At 42.9% G+C, this 13754-nt stretch overlaps 1 protein-coding gene across 11 annotated transcripts in view; it reads left to right on the forward strand.

The window, feature by feature from the left end:
• ATP8A2 (ATPase phospholipid transporting 8A2) overlaps nucleotides 1-13754 on the forward strand; it is a 592801-nt gene that overhangs the window by 528424 nt on the left and 50623 nt on the right. For all 11 annotated transcript variants that reach the window (XM_070240119.1, XM_070240124.1, XM_070240123.1 and 8 more), the window contains 2 exons: nucleotides 1216-1304; nucleotides 7405-7509. In XM_070240119.1, the coding sequence (XP_070096220.1) occupies nucleotides 1216-1304; nucleotides 7405-7509 (194 nt within the window). The remainder of the gene's footprint in view (nucleotides 1-1215; nucleotides 1305-7404; nucleotides 7510-13754) is intronic.

Consider the following 13754-nt stretch of genomic DNA (forward strand, 5'->3'; position numbering starts at 1 on the left):
AGCATGAAGAGAGCTGCTCTGGGCCCCCTGGATTCTCAGCCCCACCAAGTCCCCACAGGGTCAGCAAAGTTAATCGTGCCCCAGCCTCTCTGCTCTCCCTCCCTCCATAAGCCTCGCTCTGCTTTATATTGTTACAGCAAAACCCATCTATTCCAGTCGAATCAAATGGTGAGAACGCCGGAAAAGAAACACTGATGAACATGAAGGATTCTGTCACACTTTAACTTCCTTTGATCCGTTTTCTAAGGAGCCCATCCTTCCAGGCCAGCTTGCCAGGTCCACACTCCCGGCCTTGTTCACTGGAAACCAAAATTTAAGGAACCTGTGCTCCCCAGCCCCCATTTCTGTTCCAAGCAAACTCCTCCCTCCCTCTGCTTTTGCCCTAAGTTCTCTTTTCAGCTCCTCACCTAACTGATGTCTAATTGGCCCTGCAATACAGTTCCTTAAAACCCTCTACCTGATTCCTCCCAAGCTGTCTGTGACCCAGCATGGGTCAATCTCGTCAAAGACTGTGCTCCTCGCTGCTCCTCCCTGTCACCCTTCCACTCGGAATGGCTCTCTCTCTAGCTGCTGAAATCCTGTCTATCCTTCTAGGCACATCCTACATTCTGTCTTCTTTAGGAAGTCTTTCCAGCCTTCTAGACTTCCTCTGAAACCCCATAGAATATTATAATGTACATATCATATTCCATGTGTGATGCAGATCGCACAACACAATTTTCAGTTCCTTGAAGGCAACGACTACCCCCTGTTCCTCTTTCTCTTCTCTGTGTTGAGAATCACTGTGCCTTGCACCAGGATTCTGGCTCCACGGATGAATGAGCAGCGAAGGAAAATGAACTGATGCGTGAGTGAGCGGATGGAAGCAGCCTCGTGGAGTTCATTATGTTGGTGTCTGGTGGCTCCCACATTTCTCCAGAGGGAGGATTTAGGACAGTGTTCTGACCAGAAGGGGGCTTGAAGCCGTTTATAAAAGAGGGAGACAACAACACTTGTCAGGATTAAAGAATGGAGACAAAAGCTGATGGAGATCATGGAGAGAGGCTCACCCCTCAGTCCCCCTTGACATTCTTCCTAGGTGGATGTTTTAATCTTCACTGAATTGAATACTTTGTGTTGCTTTTGTGTTATGGGATATTATACATTGATTAAATTACATCTCATTGTTTTTGAAGGAGTCAGTATTAATGCACATGTCACTTCTGTTTCCTGCAGGCAACTATGGTCCTGAGCTCTGCACACTTCTGGTTGGGATTATTTCTGGTTCCTACTGCATGTCTGATCGAAGATGTGGCATGGAAAGCGTAAGTGAAAAATGAAGTAGTAACCTGAAGTCTTGCTCATCTGTCCTTGCAGTTGTCTTTCACAAGAGCCCTGCCACAGCGTAATAGATGCTTTGGGACTTCGGAAGGAACAGGTTTCCTGCCACCTGCCAGCAGAGGATGTAGAGGATGTTGGGGTTTTTTTTCTTTTAACCTGTGCTTTACCTTGATATGAGAATATAGGCAAAAAAGAAGTCCCGAAACAAGCTGTCTGAAGGTCAAGAGAGGTGTTACTTGTACATAGTTATAAGGGACAGTTTCTAAGTACAGACCCATTCCGTCAAGGTTAGGGAGCATGACTCAAAATTCATTTCTCCTTGTACCTAAAAGTCAATGCTAAATGATCACAAATATAGTCTGGCTTTAAATCCCATGCTTGAAATTGTGTGTATGTAACTCATTTCAAAATACAAGAATGAGATAGTCTTCATTTTTCCAAATAATTTACAGTAGGAATCCTTCGAATATCATTTTTCTAGACTGTCAATTTACAGTCTAATAAGTCTAATAAGAAAATTAATCACAAAAATGAAATTATAACAGATTAAATAGGAAATACTCATGATCAATTTTTATTTATACGTTTCAAAATATGTTGTTTCTGAAATACCTTATGTACAACGTAAAAGAAGCAGCCAGCTAAGTTCCAAGATAATATGCATTTTAATGTCATCCATGAGCAAAAGATGGAATATTCTGAGTGAGATAATACTGGTTTTTGTTTGGGGCAGACCGAGTTCCTCCTCTAAATAGTTGCCAATTTCCCTGAAAAGTGAGATTCTTGGATTGCCTCTACTTTGGGCAAAGCATGATTATTTTAGGGCCTTGAGGTAGAGAATTGAGCCTTTCATCCAGACCTTCCAGGAAGAGACATCAGATTTCATTTTTCTCTCTCCCTTCCTCCCACACTCAGTGAGAATTATTCTTGCCTGACAGTTAAGGATGTCTTTTGAAAAAGTTTTCATTTTGGCATTATCTTGACAACTGATGATACCTAATGCAGAAAGAGGTAGAGAATTTTATAGCACATATTTTGGGTGTTGTTTTTGTCTTCACTAGGTTTTGCAACTGTTAGTAAAAATTAAATAATTCTAATTTCTTAAATGCCTTGATTTACCACTACTTCCATTATATCTGCTCTGTAAATAGCAAAATCAGAATCCTTAGAAATGAAATTATTATAGCCAGGAGAGATGTTTTCTTAATCTAATAAATGCACTGAAAGAAAATGTTAGTTCTATTATTTGCTTTTTTAGCACAGAGCCCAATTGTGGCACAATATATCACCTTGCCAAATTTCTTCAATTTTGCAAGATAATCAAGTTAGTTTTAGATAAATATAACACTGTCTTGGTTACATCAAGTCACTTTTCTAGTTATAGTGATTGAGAACAGTAATTTGACTATAAATTAATCTCAGCCTATTTAAATTCAACTATCTTAATGTCGTGAAAAAGAAATTTTTGCTGAGACTGTGTATTTGCCAAGTGAGACTTTAGCAGAAGTATCTTTCTACCATTTCAAAGTGAGTTTCAAAGAGACGATGTCTCTGCCTACTTGTTTATTTTCTGGATCTTTTCCAATATATTCTAAGTAAAAGTTCCCCATCACTGTGAGGCAAGTTATCTACTCCCTCAAACAGGACTTGTTTTTGGTCTCCTGGGCTCGGTATAATTAGCACCATTTACATTTTAACAGTGATAAATCAAATGACACTGCTTCTAGCTCCACCATATGGGAAGAGTAAAAGTCACTTCCTTCCCAAGAAACTTGCCAGCCAGGTAGGAGCAGGGACAGGACCCTACAGAGAAGATGTTGGGGCGGGGGTTGGAGGGGTGGCGAGCAGAGGCTGGCCGTGCGTGTTGTCCTCCCTGCTGCCCACTGCCTGGTGAGCACTCAGATCACAGCCCTGCCCAGGAGGAGACAGCACCTCGGCGGCGGGCTGAGCGGGAAGGACCCCACTGACTCCCAGAGACACTTTCTAAAGTGCATGTTTGTCTCGTTTCATTTGGGGGACCAGGGAGAATGGCATGTATTATTGGCTCTCAGCTGGAGTATTTGCCCAAAGCATATGCTCAATTTGTAATGTATATTTACTATCTAATGAAGTCACCTCTCTCCTCGAAAACAAGAATTTTGCAAGTTTCTTTGGGCATTTCTCTCTGATCATGGGGCCCATGTTTTACTGCATTTTACTCCCAGCCTGAAATATTTGTTGTTGAGTTGAGTACATTTATAGAGGCTGCTCCCAAGAAGAGAAAGCATGTTGTGAGTTCCTTACCTCTGATGAGGCCACAGCCTGCACTGTGATTTCCTTCTGAATTCCAGCTTTGTAAAACACGTTCTGTTTTCTCTCCCTGCACACTGAACAAAAATATTAATCCTGATTGTCCACAACCACCCATCATTTGGTTCAAATTGTCAGCTATTTATTGAAACACGATGTGCTATGATGCACCTCGGACTTCCAAGAAGAGTTTTAAATTCAGTGGATAGGCATTAAGGAGCAGTTGAAGAACTTGCCCTGTGATGGCCATGTGGCCTTGGGAGGAGTCTCCTGCTGTGTCGTAATACTTTCATCTTGCCTTGGGCCAGTCTTAAGGAATTTTTGTTTTGTTTTGAGTTTTGGTGGTTAACTCTATTTTGAAAGAGCTTTTAAATGCCAGCACGAGACAGGCCTGCCTTTTCACCTAGATTTCTCTGAGCGCTTGAGAACATGACTTGCTCTGTCTTTCTGCATTTTCCCCCTTCTTTGCCCGGTCTCGCTCTTCCATGTCAGGACCTGAAGTGTTAAAAATAAGAAAAAAGACAGCATGAGGTAATTCGGTCATTTTTCCATGAAGTCTGTCAATTTTCTGGATGAAGATCCATTATTAGACTATCTTAAGTCAGATTTGGACACCATGAAATACCTACTCTGTTATCCTGTGAACCAGGATTTTCTTGAGGGACCAAACTAACACATGTTTTATTAAAAAATTGATTGATTATATGTGATACCTGGCTCTGAGTATTTTATTAGAAGCATGAAGTTTAAATTGCCCAGAACTTTTTTGATATCCTTCAGCTCACACTCTCCACAGTGTTTACCTGTGGCAGCATTCTTAGCTCAGCCGCCGTGTACTTATTCTCCTCTCAGACAAATTCCTTAGTATTGCTTTATAAAAATAATAAAAAACTCAAGGCCACTGAACACAGGAACCCGTCTCCTTTTCTCTAGCCGTATCTCTTGTACTTTACCAGTCAGCGCACAATGCATTCCACAATTCCAGAATGACTTCATTCCCTTATTATAATCCCAGATGGGCAGTTAAATGGAAATAAAGGTAATAAGAAATTTCTGTGTACAAATGGGCCTTGATTTTTTTTTAAAACTTTATGATTAAACTATTTTCTTTTGAAGTACATTGTATTTACATTTTCATCTACGTTTAGAATTTAACATTTCCTTCTAATTTACTATCCTTCCATGCAAGAGAAAGAGTTCAGGAAAAAAGTTTCAGAAATCAAAAGATGAAAAGTTCAAGATTCTAAGCTGATCTCTTTATTTTAAAGTCCCTAATAGCCTGGAGATACCTGGAGCTGTATCTGAAGGCTCCCAGGCGACTGTCACACTCTCTGTTGATGGCTGTGCACCCCTGCCCTGCCCCCCATGAGATTGTCTGGCTCTCGATGTGGAGTTAGATGAAGCCAGCCCTGGGCCACTGGGGTAAGCTGTTCACAGATAATGGGGCTCACTCTGCCTAAGGTGTGACTCAGAATAAGCCAAACCCCAGCTCCTGGTGACACCTAAATTACATGCCAGTGGCTAATGCTTCAAGACTGGCTTTTTAAACCTATAACTATTAGGTTTTAGTCAATTCACACGTAGACTCTGACGGGAGATTTTGGAATCATTTATCTAGTTAGGGCTTTATTAGGTAAAGGTTCTTGAGAAAATGGTTTTACGTTGCTGGCATCACGTCTACTCCAGTGCCTCACGCAGAAAGCCTAGCCAATCATCCCAGAGTTGCCATTCAGCGTTCTCAAACAGTGGTTAAGTTCCCAGGCTAGCTCATAGGAGCTAGCCTAAGGGAAATACTGCAAAGCTGCTGAGTAACTCATGGACGTGGATGCAGTTTCATCCACTGAGAACGTGCACAATGCCTGGTAGCATCAAGATACTCAGATCATTTCCCTCTGAGGCGATTTTGTGAATGAGTGAAAACTGGCAGCTTCAATGCAGTGGATCAGATTCTTTTCTTCCTTGGCCTAAGCTGTAGATATCCAGTGCCCTATACCCAGTGGCCCAGCCTTTCCTGTTCCAATCCTCCTTCTTAGTGCCACCCTTCTCACCTAGCCCAGAAGATAACACTGTGGGCTGTTCTAGAGGTCGATGAAGAATGCTTACTCTGTGTGGGCTCGAGAGGGAAGAGGACCGGAGGATGATGGTGGAGTGAGGACAGTCCTGAAACGGAGAGTGAGCTCCTCCTTCAGGACGAGCAGATCTGTTCTCATGGGATCTATACGTTGGGGGTGAATCTGAACAGAATGGGGCTTGCCGCGAAGCCGACTTCTTATCAGTATAGTCCCATAAACCCGTGAGATAAAAGATAATGTTTGGGGCCCAGCATTTGGATTAATATTGAACAGTGTAAATTTTAGCCTTCTTTTTGACTGTCTCCTTTCCAGCAAAATGTTTAACATTTTCTCATTTACTGTTTGAATTAAAATTCCACAGTCCCTGCTTTGAACTGCAGTGTTTTATCCCTCCTGAGTCTCAGGACTCTGCTTGATGTAATTAAGGTATTATGTGTTAGAAGCTGTGTGGTTCAGTTCCCTTGTTTACTTTGGGGAAAAGGAATGGCAGGCGCATAGACAGTGTCTTAGTACTAATACTCCATTATAGATTAACTTGGAGTGTTGCGGGATGGCTGGGCGTTATCTTAACAGACTTTCTTTCCTTGGAGGTGGAGGGTGGGCGGGAGCATGTGATCCCACGGAAACAGCCCACAGCCTTACAGTGTTCCCTTACGCTGGCTTCACTTCCTTGCAGACGTGCTCAGTTTTGTTCTTGTTCTGTCTGGGAGTCCTGGTCCTTAGCGGGACCCTCACATTCATTTATATTGAACCTCATAGAAAACTTTCTTAATAAGGGAACCCGCCCCATATTGTTCAGTTAGGAGCCTTTTTTATAGTTTTTCTTTTGCCACTTATAACCTGTATCTTGTTAAATGCCTCTTCTTCGCCTATATTGTTTCCAAACAGTAGCTCTGTGTTTAGTCTCAGTTGTAGGAGGACCCTGAGATCAGCCTCTTATTCAACATTGTCGTTGTGAGGTATTCCTTAGTTTAATCAGAAAAAGGGTGCAGATAACTCTTCCGACAGTTCAAGCAGATGGACGAGTCCAGGCTGCGGTTTCAGTCCTGGTGGGAAGGCCAGCTTGCTTTCGTTGTTCCATTGGTTGTTTAACACCATTGAGGCCTACATACATGGGCCCCACGGGTAAGTCTCTGCAGGAGCAGGATGGAAAAGCTGTGCCTGGATATTTGTGTTGACCCCAAATTTTAGGTCAAGGCTTTGACATGAAGAGCATGAACTCTAGCATTATAAATCCCATGCCTGCCCTGACAGTGGCTGTTTTCACACCAAAAAGAGAAAGAGGAAACTGCTCACCCCGGGCTCTCTGATCACAGTCGGGGCGAGGGCCAAGGGACCCGCATACATCCACTAAGGTGAGGATTGAAAGCACCTTCCAGGTTTTAAGGTCTTACAGTGAAAAGCTTTAGAGACACACCCATGAGTATCCATAAACCCCGGTCTTTGCTCTGAGTGTCTGGGGTCCCCAGCCAGATCTGCAGGGTTTTAGGAGGTGGAGGAGGGTCACTTCTGATGTTCGTGGTCTGAGTCTGTTCGGCAGGACTGGGATGTTTCCCAGGTTACGAAGATGGAGCCCTTGCCATGCAACAGGGACCATGAATGTTCTGTGATGTTACAAGCCTCGGATTTGGTGAAAGAGTATTCAGATGTGTCCCATGAGGGGAGCGACTGATCTTTCCAGCTGTGTCATGTCATGTTCTTTTTGTCTTTCTTTGTGACACAGGGCCAAGCATACCTGCAAGAAAACGTTGCTGGAGGAGGTGCAGGAGCTGGAAACTAAGTCCAGAGTGATGGGAAAGGCGATGCTTCGGGACAGTAATGGAAAGAGGTGGGGCGGCGCCATCCGAGTATGTGCAGAACACGAGTCCTTCTGGCCCTTTTCCTCCCGTTTCCTTCCTGTGTTTCTTTTTCTCCTCCCAGTTTTCAATGTGAGCAGAGATTGCTCGGTTTTCAGCATTTTGCTTATTCTCTAAGGATGTGGTCATAGATTTAAATCTCACTCTTTCAGTGGCAACATGCAATCTGAATTTCTGAGTCACTGGACCTGCCCCAGTTAACACTGGGGTTTTTGTTGGTGGACGTGGGCAAAACAACCCACATGTAGAAAATAGAAATAGTAGCAATATTATCTTAAGGTAGAAAAGGAGTATTACCAAAGAGTATTTAAAAGCGAGGCCTGTTGCTATCAGGCTCAATTATTATATGAAAGGATGAGTATCTACTGTAGAGGTTTTCATGCTGAATTATGCATGTTGTTAATTATTCATGTAAATCCTGTTATAGTCCACTTCAAGTATACCTGAGGTTTTTTGTGTTTTGTCTTTAATGAATTATTATTTTCTACTGGCATTGAGAAAGTATCATGTGACCTACAGACATGCTAGTTCATGGAAGCAAATGCTGCTGTTCCCTCCCCTTGTTTCTCATGGAGCATCACCCTCCTCTCCCCTGTACCTCACAGTGGGGCATCTGAGTAGTTTTTGTTTAATCGTGTATGTTCAAGTGTTATTAGAGTACGTTTGGTTAAAGTTTACCAGAGGAAATTTACCTGGACCCCAGGACAGTTTGCAGGGTAATAAAGAGCTATTGCTGCGTTAGAGACAGATTGTCTAGAAAATTATGACTACAACTCCCCTATAAATGCTTAGAAGGAAATTTGTAGCTAACTGCTGATGAAACAGAAATATAGAAGTGGAATACTGCTAGGCATTCCTACTGTGTTTTGTTTATATTCTGTTTATTTGTATCATCTTTCCAAGCAATATTTTTTCTTAAAGGAAAGAAAATCCAAACATTTTTAGAAGTATCAGGAGTATAATTTCAAATAACCATTGCTGTTTTAGGAAAGGGGTTGTAGAGTGCGTAGTTGAAGTGGTGGCTTTGTGTTTGTTTATGACATTTTTCAATAAGTGCATCCATTAGCATTCATTGTATGGCAGCTGTGCTGTTGCTGTAAAAAGGGTCAGTCAACAACACAGAAACCACTGTTTTCAGTGGGCTTGAGGTCCTGACGGGATGGGCAGGGCCACCTACCCCATCAGGGTCTCAAGCAGATCTATAGAGCAGATCTCTGTGTAACCCGCACACGGACAGCACGCGGCCAGGCTGGCCAGCTCTTCTGTCCCTCGGACACTTGAGGCACAGTGCTTAGCACCTACTAGATTTTCAAGGGCCTACGACATTGAGACCTTAAAAAAAAAATATTCATGGGCTCTAAAAATATAATAGTCCCCCCTTTTCCACAGTTCTGCTTTCTGCAGTTTCAGTTACCCACGTCAACCATTGTCCAAAAATATTAAATGGAAAACTCCAGAAATAAACAACTCATTAGTTTTAAATTGTGTGCCGTTGTGAGTAGTACGATGAAATCTCATGCCGTCCTACTTCGTCCGTCCCCCCCCCGATGTGAATCATCCCTTTGTCCAGCATATCCACACTGTGTACACCACCTGCCCATTAGTCAGTTAGTAGCCAACTCGGTTATCAGATCGACTGTCTTGGCATCGCAGTGCTTCTGTTCAAGTGCCCCTTATTTCACTTAGTAATGGTCCCAAAGCGCAAGAGTATGACCCTGGCAGTTCAGATATGCCAAAGAGAAGTTGTTACTGTGCCTAACTTACAAATTAAACTTCATCATAGGTGTGTATGTATGGGAAAAAAGATAGTATATATAGGGTTCAGTACTGTCCACGGTTTCAGGCATCCACTGGGGGTCTTGGAACATATCCTGCGTGGATAAGGGAGGGAGGGACTACTGTAGAGGAAGCCTCTGCAAATTGAAATTAATAAATGTTTAGGGGGCCGGCCCAGTGGCACAGTGGTTAAGTTCGCACATTCTGCTTCTCAGTGGCCTGGGGTTTGCCGGTTCGGATCCCGGGTGTGGACATGGCACCGCTTGGCACACCATGCTGTGGTAGGCATCCCACATACAAAGTAGAGGAAGATGGCGACGGATGTTAGCTCAGGGCCAGGCTTCCTCAGCAAAAAAGAGGAGGACTGGCAATAATTAGCTCAGGGCTAATCTTCCTCAAAAAAAATTTTAAATAAATAAATAAAATAAATGTTTAAAACTCTAAAATGAATACCAGTCAATAATTATTAAGCTTAATAAGAACATTAAATTTTATCATATTTGAAAACAACTTATAGACTCTATCTCAAGAATTCTCAAGCATACCCAGTGATTGCTGAGAAATCATAAGTAATTTCTAAGTAAAATGAGAAATCAGAGCCAAATTCTAAAACTCCTTTCAAATATTTGACAGGAAGATGTTCCATATAATGTGACATGACAATACACTTTAGCATGCTTGATCTGATGTGGGGCAGGGTCTCGTTCCGGCCTGTGAGGTTCTTAAACAGACCAGACATGGGGTCAGTAGCGCAGAGCGCGTTCCGAAGAGGAGCAGTCCTGGAGGCCATCTGGCTTGAGAATCAGGAAAGGCTTCATGTTGGAGATAGAATGGACAACAAGGCTTTGAAGATGTGAAGGACAGATGGACTTGATGGAGAGAAACGATGAGAGAGTGTTTCTGGCTGAGAGAGCAGTCTGTGCGAAGGCGCAAGTCAGACTGTGTGCCAAGAGAAGCCCCTACTCAGTTTGGAGGGCCGTTGTGCATTCCACAGAGAATGCGAGCCTGCGGTTCAATTCTGGCTCAGCCACTGATTAGCCACGGGACCTTGGGCAAGCTATTTCATGTAATGAGATTGTCTCTTCATCTGTTATGGAAGAAGACTATTATTTGGGGGGTTAGGGTTTATGAAACAATGTGTACAACACACTATATTGCCTGATCCACAGCAGGAAGGCAAACTATCAGCAATCAGTCTTCAGTTTGGCAGGAGAGTGGCCATGTTGAAGGAACCGTGGGCTGTCAGCCTTGAGAGTGTAAGCCTGTCTTTGCTTGTTGCTGATAAAAAGAATGTACTTTTAAAAATTCACTTATCCTGTTAAAAAATCACTTTTAAGTGTTCAAATGGATATCAGAAGATAATTCAAATTTAAATGCGGTTTCCTACCTTTGTGAATTTCGCAGCTAGAATTTCGCAGCTTCGTAGCTGACGTGATGGTGTATGAATGTGTGAATGTGGTTGCTTATGCTTGGTTACACGGGTTTCTTTTTCCTCTAATCCCAGTGTCTTGCCTCACTTTTGTGTTCCTAGCAGAAGATAGTTTGGGGACTTTGTGCCTCCTATCATCCTCAGCCTCCCCCACCCCCGGATTTGTTTTTCTCCATCCTAATTGCTCCCAGATTTTCTGGGTGGTCCATCTGCAAACTAGATAATGGCAGCATGCTGCTCTCTGCAAGAGATGATTTTGTCCTGCTTGGCCTCCCAGGAGTTCCTTTATCACCTTTGTTTTCTTCCTTCGCACCTGCCTGGGATCCTGTGTACCTCTGGTGCTGGAGAGAGATAGGGGAGGGTAAGCCCAGGAGGGGTGGGGTAGAAGCTTCTTCAGCTCCATCTTCTCTCTAAAGATTTATAGATGCCGTCTTTGAGAGGTCCTTAGCATTTTTGCTTCTTCTCACACCTCCTCATCCTTATTCCCCACGCCCGCCTGATGTTGACCCATGCATCTCTCTAGCTGTTAGTCTGGCACATAGGAGAGACTCCGTAAATATTTGTTGACTGGCTGGCTGGAAACGCAAAAGTCCACTGAGGTGGCAGTGAGGAAGGGAAGGGGAATCTGCATTATCTGTGCCTGGTGTTGGTGCCTGGTGTGTTAGCTTGTGTTGAAAGTGGCCAGAGAGATGCTGAGAGATATGCAGGCAGTCACTTGGCCTTTAGTTCGAGGGCCATTTATCTCATGGGGTAAGAACAGAGCTTACATAGAATCACAGATGGAGAGACATTTAGGGCATTAGCATCGCCCTACCCAGACAGAGAGGAACAGATAGGAGTGGTACTCCCCAGCAGCCCACAGCCCTCCTGCCACCCCCCCACTCCCCCATCCCCCCAACCCCTCCACCCCCCCGCCCCCCCCCCCCAGGGCCAGCAAAGCCTCTGGCCCCCTGGTGTCTTCAGCATCCCTAACTACGAGGGTTACAAAGGCTTTCAGTTTGGAAAGCCTTTCTTAAGGCCCCTTCAGGACCTTCTGCCAAGTCGTAAAATGCGGGTCCAAGTCACTGGCAAATATTCTAGCAGTTTTTCTCAGGAATGTACTCAGAAGAAATGGAACAAAAATCTTTATGTGTTAATCTTAAAAAACACTTTTGTGCCAAATTTACAATTACAATTTTGAAACAGTAGCTAGGGGTTCTAAGTGTCCCTCTATACGCTTTATTCATTCAATAAAATACTTCAACCTAACATTTTATTGATCTTGTCTAAGCCCCAAACTTTTACACTATTGTGGTAAACTTTAAAATTTCATTAGTGTGCTTCTGCACTTTTTCATTAGTACATCTTGTCTTCCAAGATTAACCTGTGTAATTTATGCATAAAGAAGCCTGTTATCATGACTTAGATAAAACAAGCTGATAATGAGAAAGGGCAAAGTCGGAGAATTAGATATCTAGAAAGTGGAGTGAAGTAGGAAAATGCTTAAGGTAATGAACAAAAAGTTGGTCTTGATTTTAGTTCATCTTTTCTTGGTGGAGCATTTTTCTTGACATGTTGTTTGTGTACCTTACAGACACTAGACGCTTGTTAATACTTGCCCTGTTCAGAATATCTTTCCCCAAACCACCTTCCCCAGTAATCTTTACCAAGAGCTATTCCCCTGTCCTGTGTGTGGAAGAGAGTCTATCGTGCATATCGTTATTTTTCAAGTCTGAAAAATGAGGAGCTAAATGGAAGAATTCCTTTTTTCAATGTTTTGGTAATATTTTTTTCCCCTCTTTATTTCTAAAGTGTATCTGATACAATTTTTTTTTCTGGTAGAAGAAAATCTACTGATGGCCACTTACTTCTGCAAATATAATTTAAACAAGTGCCTAAAATGTTATGTGAGATGACAAATTAACTTTTTTTCCCCTTAAATTGTTTTTCTCCCGTGGTGTGGGGTAGAGAGTCTTCTGATGTTTTAGGTATTTTGACAAGCAAGAAGAAAGGTGAATATATTTGATGAAAACATCTAGTTATACTTAGTCTGAATAAGCAAAAAGGAGACCTTGTTGTATTCTAGACCTTCTTTCTGTTCATCACAGTTGGTGGGGGCAGGGAGGGGGCTAGGCTGATTTTCTCCAGTTTCAAGGTCGTGGAGTTCTGGCTGCTGCCCCTGCCTTTCCCCAGCAAAGCGGTGGAATTTTCTTTCACTTAAGTGCTTTCCCCAAGCATGGCTTTCTCTGTGCCTCTGATAAAGGCATCTGTGTGACTGATCTTCACCTTATGGTGAGCGATCTCTTGAATCTCCCATTTGGTTTTATGTCCTCCCTGAATGCTGATGCGTGGGCCCTGTGACCCCGGGGCTGAACCACGCACACGGGGTAATCCAGACAGCCTGTCCACGTCTTGGGAATTCGGGAGGGAAATCTGATTCACTGCTCTGTCTGGGATCCACGGTGCTCACTCAGCTTCCATTTCATCAAGGCTCCCTCTCCGTAGGTAGGGCGCTGGTCCAAGTGGCCGATCTGGGAATCCTAATGGAGTGTTATCTGCTGAAAAGTAGAAGACAGAGCCTGAAACACATCAGCAGGATTTTCAGACAAACGATTATTCCTCCACTCCAGGCAGCAGTCTCCCAGTGCTCTTTTAAAAACCAATTGTATTAAAAAACAAAAACTTCCCGATATATTTTGAATTGAGTACTCAACTAAAGAATAGCCATTATGCATTTATCTTTAGGCAGAAATCCTTTGATCTTTAAAATAATGTTCAAAAAGCTATTTGGTTTTGTCACACCTCCAAATCACAGTTGGTACAACTGCTGAGTCAAAGATGAGTAGAAGCAAGCCCAAAAATGTGAGATGCACCAGCTTTACTGTATATTCTTTCTCCAATATAGACTTTATATCATTTCAGGAAAAATTTTTTTTTCCTCAAATTTTGGTTGTTGGCAATACTAATATATCTGTCTTCCCTTTGTTTCCCCTGTACTCCTTCCCACACTTTTTTCCCTAAAATATCTATTAG

Source organism: Equus caballus, chromosome 17, assembly GCF_041296265.1.
Source record: "Equus caballus isolate H_3958 breed thoroughbred chromosome 17, TB-T2T, whole genome shotgun sequence".
NCBI lineage: Eukaryota > Metazoa > Chordata > Mammalia > Perissodactyla > Equidae > Equus > Equus caballus.